Below are 24058 nucleotides of genomic sequence, written 5' to 3'. Positions count from 1 at the left end.
CGATCCCGGCTCGGCCGGGCTGGCTGCATGCAAGACAAACGCCCTACCACTGTGCTATCGCTCCAGCCCCAAAGAGATTATACGGTCACGGTCCTCCCGTTGTTCATCGATTTGCTCGAGCAGGCCCAGTAACGTCTCCATTGTGACACTTGTTACTGTGTTTGGCATATCGAATAGGTCACGGGGAGCTTGCCAGGCTTTGACGTGCGGGCAAGATGCTCTCGGTAGCTTGCCGGGCTCTCCGAGAGGGGCGGAGGAATCAAAGTCAGGTCGGCCATATTGGCTGCGTGCAAGGCAAACGCCCTACCGCTGTGCTATCGCTCCAGCCCAAGGAGATTATATGTTCATCATTACAGTTGGAAATGTATTTGGAAAAAATCAGATCTGTGATTGCACTGCTTTGTATCGGGCTAGAGCAGCCAGGGCCAGAGGATAGGAGAAAATTTGGGAGGGGGATGGATATATTCATTTTCCTGTTTATGACAATGGTTTCATGTACAGATACACACACACACACACACATATACACACACGTTTCAAAACTGCCAAGTGAGAATCCAAGGATAATTCAGTGGCCCGAGCACCTGCCTTGCCAGTATAAAGCCATGAAATAGATCCACAGTGAAGCCCAGATGCAAGTACCAGAAGTTCTGTTGTTTGGGATACCTGGCACAGCAGAGCGTGTGACCTATGACACACCCCAGCCAGATGCATGCAAGCAATACAACTGGGGTATGCGAACCCCAGCAAGAGTAAGAAACATGTACGTGAGCATCGTGCTTGACGCCCCACCCCCCGCTGTCATTGCTCGCCAGAGCACACTTGACTTGGAGTCATTGCAGTAAGAACAAAGGGAGTGAGGGGAAGTCCACTGCTTTCTGCTTCATCAAAAAACGCACCCTTCGAGTATGCACTCTAGTCGGGGAGTTTATCAGGGACATGGGCTGTTTCCAGGTCAGCTCTGACAGGTAAAACTGCAAAGAACCTTGATTTAAAAAACTTTAAACTGAATAGAAAATTTGACCCAGAGAGACAGCACAGGAGTTAAGGTGCTTGTCTTGCATGCAACTGAGCTGGGTTTGAATTTCCCAGTCCTACACCTGGGCCCCTCAGGGGTCACTCCTGAGCACAGAGCCAGGTCACTCCTGAGTGGTGCTGGATGTGAAGGCCTCACACACACACACTTACCATAAAAATAAAATGAACTTTAAAAACCCCAACGTCTGGGGCTGGAGCAATAGTACAGTGGGTAGGTAGGGCGTTTGCCTTGCACGCGGCCGACCCAAGTTCGAATCCCAGCATCCCATATGGTCCCCTGAGCACCGCCAGGAGTAATTCCTGAGTGCATGAGCCAGGAGTAACCCCTGTGCATTGCCGGGTGTGACCCAAAAAAGCCAAAAAAAAAAAAAAGTTCATAGAAAATACGGTGTTCCAGCCCCCCACCCACAGATCTCTGCTGTGTAACCTACACCACTTTGCTCAAGCATGAGGGAGGCACTTAGCTGCCCCAGACTGAGACATTGAGGTTGCCCACACTTTTGCCTACTAAGTTCATCGTCATCAAAACCTGGGCAAGAGGACGTGAGACTCTGAAGCTGGCCTGAGCCGGAAACAGCATCTCCCGCGGCCCTGCTCAGACCCTGCTCCCAGCTGTATGCAGGCCCGGTTCTTTCCCAATTCCCTGAGCCAATGTTTAACTCCCGAGCGAGCTCAGTGCCTCCTCTGTCCCTGCCAGGGTCACCTGCCACAGTGGCCAAGGTCCATGCTCAACTGGCCCTAAAAGTGAGCACAGGGTGACGGGGTGCTGGACTGGGAAGTCCCGTGGGACCGCTGCCTCTTCCCCATGCAAGTCCCCATCCACATCACCAGCACCGAAGGAGCTGTGACCCTGGGGTTTCGGGGATGGCTTACACTGACCTGCACCCCAGATTCTAAACACATCCCCGTGAGAAGGAGAAACCATGTACCCCGCTCAGAGAGGAACCAATCATTCCCCAATGATACACTTTCCCAGGTGATAAAATTTCCCAGGTGATAAATTTGGGGGTTCAGAAGGACCTCCCAAGCAGTGCTCAGCCCACTCCTGTTGCCCAGCCTGGGTGGTTCAGTGCTCTGGCTAGTGATGGGCTGCAGCTCGCTCATGGTGCTGGAGACCACCAGGGTTGCGCCCAACGGTGCAGGGACCATGCAGTGCTCGGCATTAAACTTAGGGCCTCGAACCAGCCAGGCAAGCCCTCCCGTCCTCAGAGCTACAAGCCCCTTCTGCCCTAATTTTTTTTTTTACGACGTCAGCTGATGCCATGAGAAGAGCTATAGGCAGGAATGAGCATGAATCTCACAGCCCCTGGACTGAGCCACTGAGGAAAAGTGGTAACACGCCGCCATGCGCTGCAGCAAGCCTCGTCCCTGTTCTCTAGCAACGCACTCTCCTTTCTCTCGCTCTTTAGCGTCTTAGCTCCTCCGGGATGCCAGAATCTGCCATGCAAAGAAGGTGGCAGGAGAAGGGTGGAGGCGGCTTCCCCAAGACAGACAAAGAACACGCGCCTGCTGTGGCGGGTCCGTGAAGGGGCTTCAAGAAGTGCCACCACCCCACCACCACCCCCTCCCACGCTCCCAGGCTCTCAAGGCTTCGGGAGTTTGTCTTGAGGGGCACTCCAGGCCAGAGGGGCGGGCGGGGCTAAGGGGCTGCCTCGCACCAGGCTCATCCCATTCAGTTCCCCACCCCAAGCAGGGTCTCCCGAGCAACGGGAGGACAGGGCTACAGTACTATTTTCGTGAAGTCGTTCACAATAGTAGGAGATAAGAGAAAGTCCTGAGCATTTCTGGGTGTGATTCCCCCTGGCGGAAAAGAAGGCACCCCAGGCAGAATCTCCTGCCCCCATGCCAGGCTGTCTTCACTGGGCCCCTCAGAGCGGGGCGGGTTGAGTGTCCTTCCCCGTCCTGAGCAGAATCCGGGTAGCCGAAAACCTCCAGAACCAGCCACAGCCATGCTCAAGGCCACTCTCCACACACTCGGACAAGCCTCATGCAAGAAGGAACCGGCAGAGGAACCCAGGTATGCGGGACCCGTGGCTGAGATCTCCAAGCCTGCTCGGATCGGGACTGGGCCTCCTCCACCCAGATCCCCACTTTTCCAGTAGCTTGGCAGTCACACCCACAAGCTGCCCCCGGCACCCTGTAAGATCCGGAGACTATAAAATAAAACTCCCGGAAGAGAGCGATGCAGTACTTCCTGGAGCAAATGTGGCCTCGTGACATCTTATACTCTAGCCCACTGACGTAACTAAAGCAGCACACATGTGTTTGGTTTCAACATACGTGCTTGTATTCTCTTATACACGGGCATAATGAACGAATTCCAGAATGAAATACAACAGCCTTCACACACTTCCCTCTTATTGTGGTGGGAAGATGCTCACGGGTGGGGTGGGCGTTTGAATATTACCTGTAATGAACTATTGTGAACTGCATCATGAAAATAGCCCTGTAGCACTGTCCTCCTCCCGTTGTTCATCAATTTGCTCAAGCAGGCACCAGGAACACCTCACAACAAATTGTGAGACTTGTTGTTACTGTTTTTGGCATGAAAATAAAATGTATAAAAATGGCAAAAAAGATAATAATAAAGGATACAGTTCAGTGGTTTATAGTAAAAAAAAAAAAGGCACCCCAGCTTTTTTAACTCCATGGTGCTAGTCACAGGAGTTTCCTGAGAGTGGGGCCTGAGGGTCATTCAGTTCTCTTCCTGCCTATCTCCTCTACTGTCGCTCCCAAGAGTCTCAAGCCGTCAGGGTTCTGATTCTTCCCCCACAATCCATGTGTCTCCCTGCTTCTCCTTCACCTCCTGCTCCTGCTCCTCCTCCTCTTCCTCCACCGCCATTAACTCCTCTCCTCCTCTTCCCCAATCCTTCCCCATCTCCACTTCTTCTTCTTTCTTCTTTTTACTTTTTTGGGGGGGAGCACACCCAGTAGTGCTCAGGGCTTACTCCTGGCTTTGTGCTCAGAGATCTCTTGTGATGAGGCAATGAGCTGGACTGGAGTGATAGTACAGTGAACAGGGCATTTGCACTGTATGTGGCCTACCTGGGTTTTATCTTCAGCATCCCCTCTGGTACCCCGAGCACCGGCAGGAGTGATTCCTGAGTGCCGAGCCAGGAGTACGCTGTGAGCATCTCCAGGTATATTCCACCCCCCCAAAAAAAATAAAAGAAAAGAAAAGCCCTGAGCTGTCCTCCCTTCCCGACCCCCTACAGTTTGCATTTCTGAGCCATTCAGCTGTGCACATCTGGGTGCATCCTCGCCTGGCATCTCCAGGTCCTCCAGATGTGGAGGAACCCAGGCTTCAAGCTGCCAGGCCCAGAGTGCTGGAGAGGGGTGGGCCAAGTTCTGATAGCTGGGGCTGGAGATCAGGGGGGACAAGGGTTTGGAGTGGGGTCAGGGAGAAGGAGCCTGTGTCCTCGCACAGGTGGGGTCCGGCAGGCATTCTGGGCCTGGCACCAACTGGAGACTCCAAGCCCAAAGCTATCTGCCCTGGGCATCAGCAACCTGGACTTAGAAAGGGCAAGTCAGATGCTTGGCCAATGCCCTGCCCTTGTCGGGGCCGAGATGGCAGGCGAGAGATTTGCGTTCACTCCTGGCACTCGTGCTGAATGGCCAGGTTGTCCCCGTGCTGGGCAACTCTGAGCTGGACACTCAGGACCATTATTAGGAGGCAGGTGGGAGAGGGGACAATTGGCCATGGGAACTGGACAGCAGGGAAAGAGGAACGAAGGTGGGTGGGCACCCCTCCTGCCAATCTCCCTGAATAGTATATTCATTGTTTCTAATTTCTTCTTAATTGTATTCTGGTTTTTGATGTGTTTCTTTAGACCACACTCCTTCCCTGGGGTCCAATTCTTGACTTGTTCTGTCCTAGACCAGCTTCCACCCTCTCCTTGCTCTGGAACTCACTTCAAGTTGGGTGGACCCAATGTCTATACTGGAAAGAACTGGGCAGGGGACAGGCAAGAGCTCTGGGTTAGAGCACTGGTACACATGGTCCCCCGAGCATGGCTGGGAGCCAGCCCTGAGCACAAAGAACTGTTGGGAAGGGATCAGTTTAAAATTTAAAAAAACTCCCACAAAAACTGAGACGATAGAAAGATAGTATAGAGGGCTGGGGCAATAGCACAGAGGGGAGGGCGTTTGCCTTGTACACGGCCAACACGGGCTTGATCCCCAGCATCCCATCTCCGTGCACTGTCAGGAGTAATTTCTGAGTGCAGAGTCAGGAGGAACCCCGAGCATCACGGTGTGTGACCCAAACAAACAAACAAACAAAAAAAGATAAGAAAGATAGTATAGAATTAAAGTACTTGCCTTGCAATCAACCACTTCTAGCCAACCCTGGTTTGATCCCTGGTACCACACATGGCCCCCTGAGCACCACCAAGGATTACTTCTAAACACAGAGCCAGGAGTAGCCCCTGAGCACCACTGTGTGTGGCCCATACCCCCCCAAAAAACAACTGAAATGAATCATAGAGCACAAAACACACATATAATCACACACACACATAACCAGTAAATTTTTTTCCTTTGGTTTGGAGCTTTGGAACTTTTTCCTCCATGATGTTTCCACCAAACAAATAATCTCTGGTTTGTCCTACTCCCTGTTTCTACCATACACACACACACACACACACACACACACACACACACACCAGAGGCTGTTTAAAATCTATGGCATCTGCAGGCTGGAGAAATAGTAGAGAAAGTATTGCATTGCCTTGCACACCGCTGATCTGGGTTCAAATCCCCTGCATTGCAAAAGATCCCCTGAACACCATCAGGATTGATCCCTGAGCACCCCTGGAAATGGTCCCAAAACAAAAATAAAATGCAAATATAAGCTATGGCATTGAAGGGTCTAGAGAAACGTACCCTACAGGACCCCAGTATCTTTCTCCAAAGCATTTTCAAAACAGTCTTTCCTTGGAATTGGAGAGCTAGTACAGTGGGTAGGATACTTGCCTTGTAGGCAACCGACCTCCCTTGCACCCGCCTCCAAGCCCTGCCAGGATGAGCACAGAGCCAGGAATAAGACCTGAGCACGTCCAGGTGTGGCTCCCAAACAAAACAAAACAAACAAACAAACAAACCAGTCCTGTCCTCCCTGGGAATCCATGCCCTTATCTGAGCACTCTAGGCTGAAATAAAACCACTCCTCCAGGAGCAAAGGGACCAGACCCACTTCAAGGCTCATTCTCCTTGCACTCCTTTTCCCAGCGAAGGGTCCCATCACAAAGGAGCATCACTCCCCTCGACAATGAAACAAGATTTGACCACGGAAAACACCCTAAGCCAGAAAAATAGGCATGTCTCGCCTCCTTTAAGAGGTGCTGTTGGGGCTGGAGCCATAGCACAGCAGGTAGGACATTTGCCTTGCATGTGGCCGATGCTGGGTTCGATTCCCAGCATCCCATACGGTCCCCCGAGCACCTCTAGGAGTAATTCCTGAGTGCAGAGCCAGGAGTGACCCCTGTGCATCGCTGGGTGTGACCCAAAAAGAAAAAAGAAGAGGTGCCGCATGGCAGCCAGGCCCCCACGCCCTGTCAGGAAACTTCCCGCTGATTGGGCTGATGGCCTGGGCTACATGGCCTCCACGATCCTCAGGGTCAGGCTGAACGGCAAGCTCTGGGCGGGGCTGGGAGAGCCCCCGGACCTACCTCTCTCTAGCCTGGAACTCAGTTTCCAGCTCGGGCACTGGCCGAGACAGAGCCATGCGCAGAGCTGTCCCACACCCTGGAGGGCCAGAGAGGCAGGGGGAGCCTTCCTGCAACCTCCCCACCCCGGGCTGCCTGCTCGTTCCCGTCAACTATCACCCAATTCCACAGAGGCTTGGGAAAGGCTGCCCCTTCCTAATCCCTCAGCCACATGAGGTGCTAAGCTGGTCACCAGGTTCCAGACAGAGCTCTGATGCCCTCACCCCCCAGCTCCTTCACCCCTTCCCTGAAGGGAGGATTCCCAGGGCAGTTCCGCAACCAGCCTGGGGAGTGGGCAGAGCTAAGTTAGCAGTGGGACAATGTCCCTCCTTCGTTCCCCAGGCGTGGGAGCCAAGTCCTGTCATCGCAGGCTGTTGGCCACCTCCCCCATCCGCCTCTTCCCACCCTTCTGGAAAAAGTCCAGGTCACTTCCAACTGTGGGGCCAGTCCCCAGTTACTGCAACCTGAGATGCCACCTGGGTCAGCTCTGAGCAGGTCCCTCACCGTGCCACATCTCCACCCTGTGCCCTGCACCTTCCCCCCAGACCCTCAGGACAGGGAGTCAGATGCCTGTGGAGGCTCCGACTCCCCTGCAAATAGTCACATCTTGGGTTGGAACCATAGTAGAGCGGGGAGGGCATCTCCTTTGCACGAGGCTAACCCAAGTTCTATCCCCGGTACCCATATGGTCTCCTGAGTCTGCCAGGAGTGAGCCCTGAGCAGTGCCAGGTGTGCACCGCCCCCCCCCCAAAAAAAAATCTTGCATTAAGATACTTCCCAGCCTGGAACCCATGAAAGAATTTCCCCATAGACTGGAGAGATAATACAGAGGTTAAGGTAGAAGTTAAGGTGCTTGTTTTGCCAGCAGCTGGCCCCGCAATTTGATCCCCAGCACCACATAGGATCCCCTAAGCACCAACAGGAGTAAATCCTGAGCACCACCAAGTATAACCCAAACCCTCAGCGCCCTAAAAAAAAACAACCACTCCTCTCCACCTTTACCTTGGCCACATTCTTCTGCCCACTCCAGCCGAGGCTGCCGACTCAGGGTCTCCAGCCCCGAAGAGCAACCTGTGAACCCGACCTGGTCAGACCCTTCAGGAGCTGGTACAGCCCTCTGGGACTCCACAGAGCCTGGGAGTCCCTGAACATAAGTGGAGGGGCAACAACATCCAGTGTTGGGGCAGCAGGGTGAAACCCCAGGAAATTTCTAGAAAAGAGAGTTTGTGCTCAGGGCTAGAGACATAGTACAACGGAAAGGGCATTTGCCATGCATGCAGCTGACCCAGGTTCGATTCCCAGCATCCCAAATGATCCCCTGAATCTGATAAGAGTGATCCTGGAGTGCAGAGCCAGGAGGAAGCTCTGAGCACCACTAGGTACGTCCTCCACCTAAAAAAAGAGGTTTTGCTGCATATATGCAGCCTCTCTTCGATTCCAGCCAGGGACTGGGGTCAAGAAAGGGAGCCCAGAGCCCAAGGTACGAGTTCTTAAGACCAGAGCGTCAGCTGCATGAGCTGCAGAACTCCCCTCCATTAACCTCTTTCCACCCATCCTCTCTAAAGCTGACACCCACCCTAAGAAGCAGCTGTGACTTCCCTGGGGACTGACGCCACATACCCAAGATTACACAGAGAGTAAATTGTGGCCCCCAAGTCCCAGGTCCCATCCGATGTGGCTCTAAGCTGCCAATCACAAGTCTATATGCCGTGCTCCAGCAGAAAGTGCCCTGGGCACTGGACATATCTGCCTAGGTCTGTTCCCTGCAGTGTCCTTAATGACTTTTAGGGGAACTTCCATTCCCAGCATCTTTTGCATCCCCGGGACTCCCCAAGGGGCAGGACAGTGGGTGCAGGGTGCAGCCACCCTCCTTCCAGGCCAGGGTGGCATAGCACAATGGCTCTCACCTCCCCCGTTTTTGTAGCAGAGATAGGGAAACCTCCAGACGTTGCCCAGGCCGATGATCTCCCCGGCCACAGACAGCACAAACTCCATCTTGTTGTTCCAGTGCTCCCGTTCCAGTGTGCCATCTTCTTCCGCCTTTTCCATGACTGGGAACGCTGGTTTTGTCTCTCCATTACTGGCTGTGCCCGAGACCCTGCTATCCATCCCACCTGGAAAACAGAAGGGGCTCTGTTATAGTGGGGAGCTCTGGGGGTGGGGGGAACCTTCCACTGCAGTTCCTGAGGGAACAGATGCTCCCAGGAGTTGGTTCATGCTTTCTTGTCCATAGATCAAGTCTTTCCGAGAAGCCCTCGCCGACAAGGTTGAATAAAAGATGCAGAGAATCTAGATTTGCAGGGAATAGAGGTGCTTTTCCTGCTTGAGGAAAGGAGCAGGGCCCTGGGGTACAGGGACAACCTGTAGGCTGGGGTGGCACATTCTCCCAACCACCTGATGACCAGTCTTGCCCGTGCTAGGACAATTCATTTTCTCTCGGAGGCAGAGGACCGCTGAGAGGAAGAGGGTTCCAGAGGTCCCCAAAGCTATGGGTTTCCCTTGCTGGGATTCAAGTTGAAGGAAGCGGGCGGGCAAAGATTTGACGGGGAGCGTGTTCACTGCTTACAGCAGCAAGAAATGAAAAAGAATCTAAATGACCCAAATGGTAAATAGGAGACTGGAGAAACAGCACAGTGGGTAGGTCAGTTGCCTTGCGTGCGGCCAACCTGGATTTGATCTCTGGAACCCCAAATGGTCCTCCAAGCCTGCCAGGAGTGATTCTTGAGCACAGAGCCAGGAGTAAGCCCTGAGCACCACTGGGTGTGGCCCAGGAACAAAACAAAAAGCTTAAAAAAAAAACCACCAAAATGTAAAATAGGTGAATAAATAATGGCCCACACATGCAAAGGACCTCTATGTACTCACTAAAAGTTGTGTTGTAGGGGTCAGGGAGAGAGCCCAAGGACTAAAGTGCAGGCCAGGCATGCAGGAGGCCTGGGGTTGACCCCCAATACCATAGGGGTCCCTGAGCAGCGCTGATAGACACAGTCCCGGGGCTCCCCAGCACTGCTGGGCCCGAGCAGCACCACACTGCCAGCCTGAGTATTAAAAATCAAATTCGGCTTGGAAATGATCCCTCTGGACAAGTGGGAGCTGAAAGGGAGTAAAGTGATAAGCTCGATATCCTTTCAGCAACAGTATTGCAAACCACAGGGCCTATAAGGAAAATAAGGAGAGAGAGAGAGAGAGAGAGAGAGAGAGAGAGGTGTCCGCCGTGGAGGCAGGTTGCAGGGGCAGGGGGTGCAGAGTGGGCTGCGCGGGGAGGAACCGGGGACATCGGTGGAAGGAAGTAGATACTGGTGAAGGTGAGGGTTGGGTGTTGGAAGATTGTATGACTGAAACTCAATCATGAACAACTTTTCGACTGTGAACTTCGTGGTGATTCAATTAAAAAATAAATAAAATGAAATAAATTATTTTATTGTTAAAAGTCAAATCCCATTGGTTGTGCATCACCAGGAGTGGCCTCCAGGTTCCCTGAATACAACCTGGCCCCTTCCAAAGAAAATAACCAACTTGTGTTGCAGATAAAAAGTAATAAAATGAAAAGGTCCTCACAACATGTACATGAAAATCATGGTAAAACCGCACATACAACATGAGCACATTCGAAAATTACTTTCTAAAGTATTTAAATGTATTGAAAGCTTAGAATATGCACCCAAATTTTCCCCTTACAGTGACTGGATTATAGGAACTAAATTCCACTCTTTTTCCTACATACTTATTTAGGAGTATATTTTTATAAGGTGAAAAAAAAAAGACACTTTTGGGGGCTGGAGTGATAGCACAGCAGGTAGGGCGTTTGCCTTGCACGCGGCCAACCCGGGTTCGAATCCCAGCATCCCATATGGTCCCCTGAGCACCACCAGGAGTAATTTCTGAGTGTAGGGCCAGGAGTAACCCCTGAGCATTGCCGGGTGTGACCCAAAAAGAAAAAAAAAGAGACACTTTAACTTTTGGGGGGAGGGGTTGTTGGGCCACACCGGACAGTGCTCAGAGCTCACTCCAGCTCTGTGTTCAGTAATCACCCCTGGAAGGGCTCAGGAACATTGGGGGTCAAACCTGTATCAGCTGCATATAAGGCAAGTGTCCTACTGCCTAAACTACCTCTCTAGTCCCACCTCCCCTACCCAACCCCCAATATCTTAAAGAATAAGAGATGCAGAGTGGAACCAGAAGCTCTTTTCTTTGCTCCATCTCTCAAATCAACATGAGAGAAACTTTTTCTCTGGCGAGGTGACACACAGAGGAATCTGGGACTCCAGGTAAGTTAAACAAGAAACCACGGCACACAACATGTCCCTCTCAGGAATTCCTTGCTGGTTAAGGACATGATGACTTCCCTTTATTGGGCAACTCTTCTAGGCCAAGCACATCACACGCGTAGACTTCCTAGAATGCCCACAGCACCCCCTGGGAGAAAAGCAACACTCTCTCCACTTTATGAGTGAGGAAAAGGTGCTCTGATACCTCCCACAAGGTGACAGTCCGTAGGGCAAGCAAATGACATCGTCGGGATTTAGACCCACGCTCCCCCTGCTCTTCGATTCTATTGGCTGCCCATATTTATCATCGCGTCTGGTAGGATCCTCTTTACCGACTCTCCTCAGGCTGTCGGCAGGAATCTTCTCAGTGGGACCCCAACTCTCCCGGAGCTCTGCCTTCTCCCTTGGATACTTGAGGGATTTGGAAAGCCAGAAGGTCAAGGAACGGGAGGGTTCTTTGTGTCTTGGATACTTTAGGAAATAGGTCACCCAAAATGGGAGAATTCTAGGGAGAATGCCAAGCAACTGGTTACCCAGATGCCTCTGTCCTTTTGAAGATGTGGCTGAACCCCTTAAGCCTTTCTGGGCCTCCTGGAGCATCAAACTTTTCCAGTGACAGAACATCACCCACCTTCACTTTTTCATCCTCCCTGAAACAGTGGCCCTTCCCAGGGACCCTTCAGCTCACAGGTATGCTTGTAGAGTCAGACAAGTTGGGGTTTCTCACTCCCTGTCCTGAAGAATGTTGGCTAATGGCTCTCAGCCTCAACTTTCTCATCTGTGAAAGGGAGAACGCTCTGGTACTCAAACAAGCTGGTAGACAGACACTAGGAGTTAGACATGGAAGCACTTAGAAGGACAACAGACACTCACCTTTTAATTTCCTTCCTAGCCCATCCAAGCTTTTATGTTCTTTCAGTCTTTCTAGCTCGTCTCATTTAACAGAGGAGAAAGTGGTTACGTTCTTGGAATTAACCCAAACGTCTTTTGCTCTTGGTTCTCTTTCTCCAGATCACATTGTGCCTCTGACCCACCACCACTAAGGTTTCAGAAAGACAAGCACGGAGCAGGAAAACCTCAGATCGATCGTCTACGACCAAAGGGTCCCCAAATTCCTTGATTCTGAGTCCTGTGACTGACCCCAACCTCTCTCAGAAACAAGGGGGGAGAGAGAGAGAGAGAGAGAGAGAGAGAGAGAGAGAGAGAGAGAGAGAGAGAAGTTAAAACTTACCAACCTGAGAGAAGTTGCCAGAGGTGCCGTGGGGGAAGAAAAGGATCCTCTAAGGGAAGGGAAAGGTGCTGGCTATTTAAAGAGTGGTTCAACTCCTTGGCTCTCCTGTAATTCTAAACTTGGCCCAGCCCACATTCTCTCCTTCCGCCTCCCCCAGGCTCCCCTCCCCTCGGGCACCAGACAGCCCCGCACACTTGAGCGGTTCCGCAGCCCGGAGGGGGAGCCGGGAGCCGGTGCACCGGTTAGGCAGCTGCTGGGGAGCTTGGGGGGCTCTTGCTCTTGGAGGCCTCGGGAGTCCCGCCTGCTCCCCACTTTCTTCAGACCAACAAGGCTACACCACCCATCTGGAAGAGGTAGTTTTAGGTGGGGAGGGGAGACCTTAAAGCTTGTTCTCTGGAAGGGACAGTGATTTCAAATAGACACGGATACCAAGACTCAGAGAGTCAGAAAACCTTTTAAACATACACACATACACACATACTCACACACGTAGACACACAACACACACATGCACACCCTACACTTGCATGCATACTCATAAACATACACACATACACATATGTACACACACACATATGTACACACACAATATACACATGTATGCTCACACATACACACAATCACATACACACATAATTCACACATACACACATGATTCACACACATATACACTCGCATGTGCTCACACGTACACACACTAGTACACATATACACTCATACATACACATATACATGCACACACTCACACACACATTCACATACACCCCAAGATTTACTGGGAAAAGTCCAGACCGCTCGTTTGTTCCCTAAATGGTTAATAGTAGTTACCGTTGGACAGTGGGTCGAGGGGTCAGGAGATGATCTAAGGGACTTTGCCCAGCTCTGCATTTCATCTTCCTTATTGTGTAAGTTTTTCAGTAATGGGCCAGGATTAACTTGTTCATAATTTTTTTTTAACAAGAGAGTAAGAAAGTGCCAAGGTTTCAAGCAAGCCCCGAAGCAGCCTTGTGTGAGGGGATCAGGGGGGGCTCGGGGAGCGAGCCTCCAGCTCTGCTGTGAGGCTGGAGCAGCCATGGGAGTGCGGTGGAGAGAGAAAAGACCCTTTTACTCAGGAGCCAGAGCCACAGCACAGCGGGGAGGGCATTGGTCTTGCACGAGGCGGATCTGGGTTCACTCTCGGCATCCCATATGGCGCCCCTGAGCCCACCAGCAGTAATTCCAGAGTGCAGAGCCAAGAGAATCTCTTGAGCAACGCAGAAAGAAAGAAAGAAAGAAAGAAAGAAAGAAAGAAAGAAAGAAAGGAAGGAAGGAAGGAAGGAAGGAAGGAAGGAAGAGAGAGAGAGAGAAAGAAAAAGAAAGAAAGAAAGAAAGAAAGAAAGAAAGAAAGAAAGAAAGAAAGAAAGGAAGGAAGAAAGAAAGGAAGAAAGAAAGAAAGAAGGAAAGAAAGAAGGAAGGAAAAAGAAACCTTCTTCCACGCAGCAGGGCCACTTGTGTTTTGGCTGAGAGCGGTTGGGCACAGGCGTGCGGAGCCATTGAAACCAGGGCTGTGGTCCTGTCCTGCTTCGGTCCTTCTCCAGCCATGCCCTGGAGCCAAGGATCCCACACCTGAAAGTCGTCTGTTCCCTCTACTAAAAGGGAAGAAGACCAGAGACAGGTGTCAAGACCTTTGCCTTGCATGAGATCCCCCGCACCACTGGGAGTGACCCCCCACTCCCAGCACCAGCTGCTGTCATCCCACACTCCCAACAATGACAACAACGACTGTAGCAGCACTGTGGCACTGTCCTCCCATTGTTCATTGATTTCCTCAAGCAGGCACCAATAACGCCTCCATTGTGAGACTTGTTACTGTGTTTGGCATATCGAATATGCCATGGGGAGCTTGCCAGGCTTTGCCGTGTGGGTGGGATACTCTCAGTAGCTTGCTGGGCTCTCTGAGAGGGACAGAGGAATCGAACCCAGGTCGGCCACGTACAAGGCAAACGCCCTACCCACTGTGCTATCTATTGCTCCAGCACAACAACAAACAAACAAAACAAACACTGTCCTCCCGTTGTTCATTGATTTGCTCAAGTGGGCCCAGTAATGTCTCCATTTTTTGAGACTTGTTACTGTGTTTGGCATATTGAATAAGTCACGGGAGCTTGCCAGGCTTTGCCATGAGGGCGAGATACTCTTGGTAGCTTGCCGGGCTCTTCAAGAGGGGCGGAGGAATCGAACTCGGGTCGGCCATGTTGGCCGCTTGTAAGGCGAACGCCCTACTGCTGTGCTATCACTCCAGCCCAAGAACAACAACAAAAATTTTTTAAATATAAGTCTAATAAGGAAAAGGGAGCGAGTATCCCTTACCTGTGAAGGTTGTGTGCGCATTGGGAGGCCATCGGGACCAACAGGAATTCTGACACGAAGCAAGCCCTCACCCTGTAGCAAAGATTTAGTGTTTTATAGATAAGTGTTTTGCTGGGAGCCAGAGAGATGGTAGCAGCACATAGGATGCTTGCCTTGCAGCCCCTGCCCCCACTGGACTGGATCCTCAGGACCCCCATGGTCCTCCATACCCAGCAAGAGTGACCCCTGGGTGCCGAGTATAAGCCCTGAGCATTACCTGGTGTGGTCCCCAAAACAAAAACAACAACAAATTATATGTAGTGAGCAGGTAAGTTGGGGGAGGCAGCGGGATTGAGAGCCCTCCCACCACTCCATCCGCACGCTCACCCCACCTCCAACACCCCTCCAGCAGAACTGCACTCTGGCGTGAGTCAGGGCAGCTGCGCTGGAGGCAGGAAAAAATGCACTGGTCAAGGAGAAGCAGCACAATGCATGGTGAAGGTGTCTCCGGAACCTTCTGAGCTTCAGCAGCCATTCTCCCTCCCCATCAGCTGTTTGATGGAACTGTATAAAGCAAGAGACCCCAGAAACCCCTCCCAAAGAGTTGCAAGCACATACCTTCAAAGCTATGACTGTTTGCTTCTGTTTTTTTACATAGCCCTGAGCGGTCATTTCTGATCGTTGCTGCTGGAGGTTTCCACATCTTATGTCAACTGAGGGGGCGCGACTCAGAGCCTCAGGAAGGAAATCTGCCGTTTTCTCTCTCTCTCTCTCCCCGATATCAGCCCCAGAACGCCTAGGAGAGCCAGGACTGACGAGAGCACTGTGAGTCCCTACACAGCTCGGAGGTTCACACCCTGCAGCCCCGCAAGGCAGCCGTCGAGCTGCACCTGACCTTCACAGTGTGGGAGATGATCCCTGTCCCTCGTCCTCTTGGGGAGCCGTGGACTTGGGCTGGTGCTCTTCACAGGAAAGAAAGGTCAGTCCTGGACCTTACCCAGGCTTTTCGGGTCTGTGGCATTGCCCTCGCAGAAAAGAACTTCAGGAGGAGAGAAATAAACTGTGAAGTAAAATGCTTTTATTTAGAGATATAAGGAAGCAGAGAGAGAGAGACAGAGAGAGAGAAAGAGAGAGAGAGAGAGAGAGAGAGAGAGAGAGAGAGAGAGAGAGAGAAATGCACTCAGAGGGGATGTGGGCTTCTCCAGAGGCAGGGAGACCTGAGGGTGCACGTCCCTGGGGGGAGATGCGGGTCACTCCCAGAATGCTGAGGCACGTCATTAGGCTTCTCAAAGGGGAGATGTGGGCGGCATGTGAGCTGGAACCATGGGCCCAGCAGCCCACACACTCTTCCTTTGTCCAAGTTAGCTTTTCTGCACTTTTCCCAAACTGCCCCCCTGGGGGGGGGGGTCTCTACCTAGTTAAGGGCACTTTGCTATGGCATTGTAAAGGAGAAGAGTTTAAGACTTTTTTTTTTTTTGCTTTTTGGGTCACACCCGGTGATGCACAGGGGTTACTCCTGGATTTACACTCAGGAATTACTTCTGGCAGTAAGTTATTACTTCAGGGGACCATACAGGATGCTGGGGATCGAACCCGGGTCAGCCGCGTGCAAGGCAAATGCCCTCCCTGCTGTACTATCTCTCCAGCCTGAGTTTGAGAGTTTTGATGGCCCATCTTCATGTCGCTATTGCGGTCCTCTGTCCCTGCTGGAGTTTCTATCAGGAGGGGGTCCAGCCTTCTCTGGGCCTGAGCGGGCACTAGCTGAAGTCATTTTAGACCTCAGTTCCTGTGTCCATAAAGGGCATGCTGACAACAGGGCTAGTGACAGAGGAACTTCTTCAAATCCAGTCCCAAGAACTCATTGGGGCTCCCGTTCTGTTTCACAATGATTTATAACTTAAGCTATTGAGCAGTGAAAATCTAAGCTTTTCCTTGAGGGGATGCACACCCAGCAGTGCTCAGGGGACTCTTTGTGGTGCTGAGAATCCAATTGGGGTGGGCCACATTGGTGGCAATCCCCTTCACCCCTGTAGCATCTCTCCAGCTTTAGAAAAATCTAAACTTGTCATCAGAAATTACCAAGACAGACTAAGGAGAGAGCACAACGGGCTGAGTTCAAGCGTTGAGTGTTTGATCCGCAACACCACATGGTGTCCCAAGCACCACTCAAAAGAATGCTCAAGCCCCGAGCCAGGAATACCCTGAGCACCTCGAGGCATGGCCCAAACCACTAAAAAAAAAAAAAAAAAGAAAAAAGAAATGACCAGATAAGGCATTTACTGAGGACTCAAATTCTGTGTTCCAGGAATACAGAATACAGCCTTTGGCCAAGTGGAACAGCCCCTCCTACATGCTTACACAGGCCAAAAGTTTCCTAGAAAGTCGGGGTGTCATCGGGATCGTGCTGAGCAGGTATTGACTTCCTGTTCTTGTATTGGGGAATATTTGGCTTCACTGGTTGACAGCTTTTGCTTAAACTTGTGTTCTATTTTGAGGGGGATTTTCCGGGGGTGGGGGGGATGAGGGGCGTGGGCACGCCCAGCAATACTCTGGGGTCACTCCTGGCTCTGCACTCAGGAATGACTCCTGAGGGACCACACAGGATGCCAGGGATCCAGCCCAGGTCACGAGGTGCAAGGTCAGTGCCCTCCCTGCTGAACTACCGTTCCATGCCCTGTTTTCATTTTTAAATGTAGGCATGTGATTTATAAATTCGCTGATATAATGTTTCGGGCACACAAGGTTGCTGCATCACCACAAGCTGTAAGCCTCCATCCACCACTGTCTCTAGCCCTGCTCTCTGCTCCCCCAACTCCCCCAGCTCGGCTGTGCTGGCAGATGCTGAGTCTGCTCTCATTGGCCACTACATAGCTCCTTACTGTCTTTCTTTCTTTCTTTCTTTCTTTCTTTCTTTCTTTCTTTCTTTCTTTCTTTCTTCCTTCCTTCCTTCCTTCCTTCCTTCCTTCCTTCCTTTCTTCTTTTCTTCCTTTCTTCCTTTCTCTCTTTCTATTGACTCACCTTGAGAGACACAGTTACAAAACTCTTCATGGTTTGTTCATTCAACTCATTCAATGTTCCAACACCCTTCCCTCCACCAGTGTGTATTCCCCAGCACCAATGTCCCCAGTCTGCCTCTGTGGCAGACGGCGGACGCTTGTCTTCCTTTTTCCTTATATTCCACACTTGAGTGAGATCCTTCATTTTTGTCTATCGCCCTTTGGCTCACTTCACTCTGCCCTCCAGTTTCATCCCTGCAACATAAGCTTTGACGTGACCGCGCCATCTGCTCATTTTTTTTTTTTTTGCTTTTGGGTCACACCCGGCGATGCACAGGGGTTATTCCTGGCTCATGCACTCAGGAATTACTCCTGGCAGTGCTCGGGGGACCATATGGGATGCTGGGAATCGAACTCAGGCCGGCTGTGTGCAAGGCAAACACCCTACCCGCTGTGCCCCCCATCTGCCCATTTTAATGTCTCTCTCACACCTCTCCAAATCTCTATCCTCAATCTCTTGTCCTGTATAAAATGGGGGTGGATGCAGTAGGAAGTATTTTATCCTGTGAAGCCTCACTGACGTTTGAAACTATAACTTTGAGGATGAGAGGTGGGGACAGGCCCTCCCTGCTGTCTGTCTGGGGGTGACAGGTTCCGAAAGGACAGGCCTGCACACCTGTGCTTGTCATTTTCCTTTGATCTCCCTGGGGTAGGGTCAAAAAACCTAAAGGAGGTAATAAACACTAGGATCCACAGTCCAGAGTTCTAAGTCGGGGCTGGAGAGATGGCACAGAGGGTGGGGCATTTGCTTTGCACCTGGCTGACCCAGGTTCCATCCCTGGAACCGTATCAGGTCCCCCGAGCTCTGCCAGACATGATCCCTAAGCACAGAGCCAGGAGTAATCCCTCCTGGTGTGGCCCAAACTTCATCCACACCCTCCCCGCCAAAAAAAGAGAGCTGGAGCAATAGGCCATGTGCCTTGGCACATGACTGACCCAATTTCACGTGGTCCCCTGATGACTGCCAGGACTCATCCCTGAGTGTAGAGCCAAGAGTAAGCCCTGAACACCACCGGATGTGGCCCCCAAAACAAGACAGAAGTTTGAACTCAAGAAACTACAGTTGTTTAAGACTCACTTGAAATTGTTAGGAAAACATAGCGGTTATGCTCCTCAAACCGGATGCATGTAGCAAAGTGAGTCCCAGGGTCAGCAGTCCTAGGAGAGCACGGCATCCCTCAGACTGACACTGGGCACACTTAAATTCCCAGAAGGCATAGTACACGCATGCACCAGTTGTTTCGTTTTTTAATTTTGACTAGGCATAGAGCAAGGGCAAATAAATGCTGAAAGGAGCGTGAATATTTGAGCAAGTTCAGTTTCAACATGAATGCATAGGTTGGTGGAGGAAGTGGGTTCCTCTCCCTGGAGAACTTTAAATTAACAGGCCTGGTTCCGTTTAACCACAGGGGTGAGGGATTGTTGACCTTGCTGATCTCCTTTCAACAATCACACTGAAAGAAAGAAAAAAAAACAAAAGAGCAAGTGAAATAAACTAAAATGCAAACCATGGTATGCTAAGACTAGAATGATTTTAGCAACAAAAGAAATAATGATAGTATGAGATTGTGACCCACAGAATAAAATCCATTCATATGTTCATGCTAATCCAAATAAATTAAACAAATACACGGGGAAGAAAGAGCAGCTCTTCTGCCCAGAAGTGTTTTAATCAGTAAATATGTAAGGCAAAAGAAAAAACAGAGACCATTAGCCCCAAACCACTGTAATAATTATAGTTGAGATTTAGCAATGGCAGCTAAAATTAGTGGGTAAGAGTCTAAAGAGGAGCAATTTAGATCAGTTCAAAGTGTCTCCCCAAGACACAGATTCAAGAAACTAGAAAGGAAAAGATCACTGTTTCCAGCCTAGAAGCATAGTACAGGTATTTGTAGGTAGGGTATTTGACTTGCATATGACCAAACCGGGTTTGATCCCTGGCATCCCAGATGGTGCCCCAAACACGGACAGGAGTAATTTATGAGTGCAGAGCTAGGAGTAAGCCATGAACACTCCCAGGCCAATAAAAGAATCTCTTTCACAGTAGAGAAACCACAGCACATGATGGGAATGTGACCGAGTACTTGCCTTGCATGTGTGAGACTGGGCTCAATCCCTGGCACTGCCAAGAAAGAAGAAAAATCATTCCTGGGGCCTGATGTGTGCAGAAAGTGGGTAAAGGACTTCATACTACAGGGCTTCAAGTTCTTGCCTTGCATGTGAAGCTGGCCCCAGTTTGACTCCCAGCACCACATTGAGTCGCCTGAGCTCTGCCAGGAGTGATCCTGAGCACAGAGCCAGGAGTAAGCCCTGAGCACCGCTGAGTATGGTCCCAGAACTCCCCTGCCCATGCCAATCATTCCAGTCATAGCACAGGAATTAAGGTGCTTGCCCTGCATGTGGCCAACTCTGGTTCCATCTCCAGCACCACATGTGGTCCCCCAGCCCTGCCAGGAGTGGTCCCTGTGCATCAGAGTAGGAGCAGTCTCTGAGTTCAGTGGGACATGTGCCTCCCCCCATACACACATGCAAACCTACTTCATGAGCAACATGGGGTGATATACAAAAACGGACACAGAATGTCTGTGGTATTGTTATCAAAAATGCATCTCTAAGTTGAGAAATCATGAGACAAATCAGAAGTGAAGTATATTGGATCAAAAAAAAAAGCACTGTTCAAAAGCATCAAATTCATGGAAGACTGAGGAGAATTTTAGAACATAGAATAGTAACAATTAAATGCTCCGTGGGATGCTAGTAGAAAAAATGAATATTGGTGTAAAGATGGGTGAAATTTGAGTAAGGCCTTTCGGGATTTTGGAGAGTATGTTTTTTGTTTGGGGGCTATATCTGGTAATGCTCAAGGGTTTCCTCCTTGCTCTGTGATCAGGCATTACTCCTGGGGTGCTCAGGGAACGTGTAGGATGCTGGGAATTGATCCAGAGTCCAAAAGGCAAGGCAAGAGCCCTGTCCACTGTGCTATCACTCCACCCCCTGAGTAAGACCCTTTATCTCACTTACGAGTATGGTACCCATGTTCCTGTGCTGATTCTGACAACAGCTGATATACTGGTAAAGGATATTGGAAAACTCTCTGGAATATAGAAAAACAACAACAAAGCAGAATGGTGAAAGAAACCTACTATTTTTATAATTTTTCTGTAAGTCTAAAATTTACCAAGTTTTGGGGGCTGGAGCAATAGCACAGTGGGTAGGGCATTTGCCTTGCACGTGGTCAACCGAGGTTCGATTCCCAGCATCCCATATGGTCCCCTGAGCACCGCCAGGAGTAATTTCTTTTTTTTTTTTTCCTGTCACTGTCACTGTCCTCCCGTTGTTCATCGATTTGCTCGAGCAGGCCCAGTAACATTGTGAGATTTGTTGTTACTGTGTTTGGCATATCGAATACATCACAGGTAGCTTGCCAGGCTCTCCGAGATAATTTTATTTTTTTTATTTTTTTTTTCAGGAGTAATTTCTGAGTGCAGTGCCAGGAGTAACCCCTGTGTATTGTCAGGTGTTACTCAAAAAGCAAACAAACAAAAACTAAAATTTACAAGTTTTTTTTTCTTCTCCCCATAGGGCACCTATGTGGAGGAACATGTGGTAGCAGGGGTCAAACTCAGGGCCTTGCACATCCCATGGGGGCTACCACTTCGCCTACCTACCAGGCCCCTACAGGTGTTCTGTTGGTCATGATTAAGAGTTTTCTCCCTCAGGCTGCTGGAATAGAGAAGGGATCGCTAAGAAAAAGATGGCTGGAGGAATCGGTCGGGATGGGAGATGTGTGCAGAAAGTGGATAAAGGACCAAACATGATAACCTCTCAGTGTCTGTATTGCAAACCATAATGCCCAAAAGTGGAGAGAGATTATGGCGAATCATGTCTGCCATGGAGGCAGGGGGAGGGTGGGAAAGAGTGGGTACACCGGGGACATTGGTGGTGAGGAATGTGCACTGATGGAGGGGTGGGTGTTTGATCATCGTGTGATTGTAACCCAAACATGAAAGCTTGTAACTATCTCACGGTGATTCAATAAAATAAAATTAAAAATAAATAAATAAAAGTTTTCTCCCTCTTACAGTCCAAGCACTTGAGCCTGCCATACAAGTTCTGGTGGGGAGGAGGGTTTTTTTTTATTTTTTTTTTTACTATTAAGACGCTATTACTTACAAAGCTGTTCACAATAGAGTTGTTCCAGGCATACAGTGTTCCAACACCAATTCTATCACCAGTGTCCCCCCTCCCTCCACCAATATCCCCAGGTTTCCTCTCATCCCGCACCTGCCCCCTTGGTAGGCACATATCAGATTTATTTCGTGTTGCTTGCTCCAATAAAATTGAAAGGAATGGCAAATAAAACCATCAGGAAATAAATCAAACTATAGGATGAAGAGAACAGGGAATGAAAACCTTGACCAATCTCTGGCTGTTCAGACACGCTTTCCAAATCCTCCCCAACTGTTCCATACCCTGTGTGTTACCACTAGCTCCAGCCCTTGCTGACCACCCTCGCAAATAAACGCTGGTGACCGTTAGGTTGTTTCTGTTGAACAGTTAGTCCCTCCTTGTGGTTCTCATATTAGTTCCCATGCAGGAGTCCGTGTGTTCCAGCGGCAGGAGCAGGGAGAGATAGGGAGACGGATGGGCCAAACTCGCACCGGTGCTCAGGACTCAGGAGTGACCCCTGGTGGCACCAGGGTCAGCCAAATGCAAGGGAGCCTTCCGTCCTAGATGTTAGCCCCTTACCAGGAAATGGTCACCTGTACCAACTCTATTCCCAGGGACACAGCACAGCTGAGACTCAAGCCAGCCCCAAGCCAGGCGTGGGGCTCCCCTGTGGAAGCGAGTAGGGTGGGAGGCAGAGTTGGAAAGTCACGTGGCTCACGAGGCGTTGGAGCAAAATGAACGCCCTGGGAACCCACGCAGGTGCTCATAAGCTGAGATGCTCCACCAACAAATCAGGAGCCTCCGAGCCTTCCCTAGAAAGTGACTCTTAACACAGTGCGTGAGAACCGGCTCCAGGGCAAGCAGCTAACTCACATGAGCACAGGCCTCTCCGGCCCTGGGCCTCGAGGGAATCCCGATTACACATTTCTCCCGCACTCCCGAGCACAGCGGGGCCGGTCTGTGATCCCCAAACACAGTGTTTGGTGATCCCCAAACACTGTCCAAGAGTGGCCCCGGACTGCACAGGCATTGCTGGGAATGGCCCTATGATGACCTCTGAATACTTCCATAGACCTATAAAACTATAGGTGGCTACATGAACTACCTATGCATACACAAAATCATCACACATATAAATGGGCAGTCTGAATCCACCAGAGATGCTCATCAAGTATCCCTGGAGTGGGGCTGGAGCAATAGCACAGCGGGTAGGGCATTTGCCATGCACACGGCTGACCTGGGTACGATTCCCAGCACCCCAAATGGCCCCCAAGCACCACCAGGAGTAATTCCTGAGTGCAGAGCCAGGAGTAATCCCTGTGCATCGTCGGGTGTGACCCAAAAAGAAAAAAAAAGTATCTCTGGAGGCCCAGATCTTCGCTATCATCATCATCATCATCATTATTGCTAGTTTGGGGGCCATACCCAGTGGTGTTCACTCAGGGACAACTCATGGTCCCTGGTAGTTCTCAGAGGACTATGTGGTGCCAATGGTTGAACCTAGGCTTCCAGCATACAGCGCTTGTACTCAGTCCAGTAGCTTTCTTACGGCCCTTCTCTACATTTGAGGGGGTGGTGGAGGGGTGCTCTCAGGTCTTACTCCCATCACTCCCGAGAGGGCACAGGGAACATACGGGGTGCCAGGAAAAAACCTGGATCGACCACGCGCCAGGAAAGCACCCTATCTGCTGTACTGCCTCTTTATGCTTTTTTAATACATATAAATACTATGATGCCCACGGATCCTGTTCCTCACAGGGAGGGCCCAATGCAGGGCGGATTTGAGAGCTTCATCTGAGGGGCCACCACCATGCCACATCTAAGTGAGACTCTAGCTTAAGTCTTGAGAAAGCAAGAACCTGTGATGACTCAACCCACTTCCAAAGAGAAGGGTCACGAACCCTGTTCCAAATCACACCAGCCTCAGCAGCTAAGGAGCTTTCCTTACACCCTGGGAAACGTTTCAGTGTTTTTAATTGTTCTGGTTTGGGAATCGCACCTGGTGTTGAACGGGGCATGCCCAGCTGCTCCCACCCTCTAAGGCAGCTCCCCAGTCTCCATCTGAGAAACGTTCCATATATGACTGGGCTGTTGCGATAGCTCAGTGCGCTGAATGCATGCTTTGACTGAGGACCCCGGTTTCAATCCCCAGCTTTATGCTGTCCACCTAGCACTGCTGGAAGTAAGCCCCTGTGTATTGCCAGGTGCAGTCCCCCCAGTGTCCAAAATAAGTAACTCACGGGCAGGGGCAATAATACAGTG

The 24058-nt window shown here is 50.6% G+C and overlaps 1 protein-coding gene across 1 annotated transcript in view; it reads right to left on the bottom strand.

Annotated features, from left to right (window-relative positions):
• Positions 1 to 8852, bottom strand: part of SLC6A13 (solute carrier family 6 member 13) — a 48207-nt gene extending 39355 nt beyond the window's left edge. The window contains exon 1 of the mRNA XM_056117839.1: positions 8651 to 8852. Within this exon, the coding sequence (XP_055973814.1) occupies positions 8651 to 8852 (202 nt within the window). The remainder of the gene's footprint in view (positions 1 to 8650) is intronic.
• Between the last annotated feature and the right edge of the window lie 15206 nt (positions 8853 to 24058).

This window comes from Sorex fumeus, unplaced genomic scaffold, assembly GCF_029834395.1.
Source record: "Sorex fumeus unplaced genomic scaffold, SorFum_2.1 ptg000036l, whole genome shotgun sequence".
NCBI classification, from domain to species: domain Eukaryota; kingdom Metazoa; phylum Chordata; class Mammalia; order Eulipotyphla; family Soricidae; genus Sorex; species Sorex fumeus.
The sequence above is the reverse complement of the archived record's forward strand: the minus strand, read 5'-3'. Positions and strand labels throughout refer to the sequence as shown.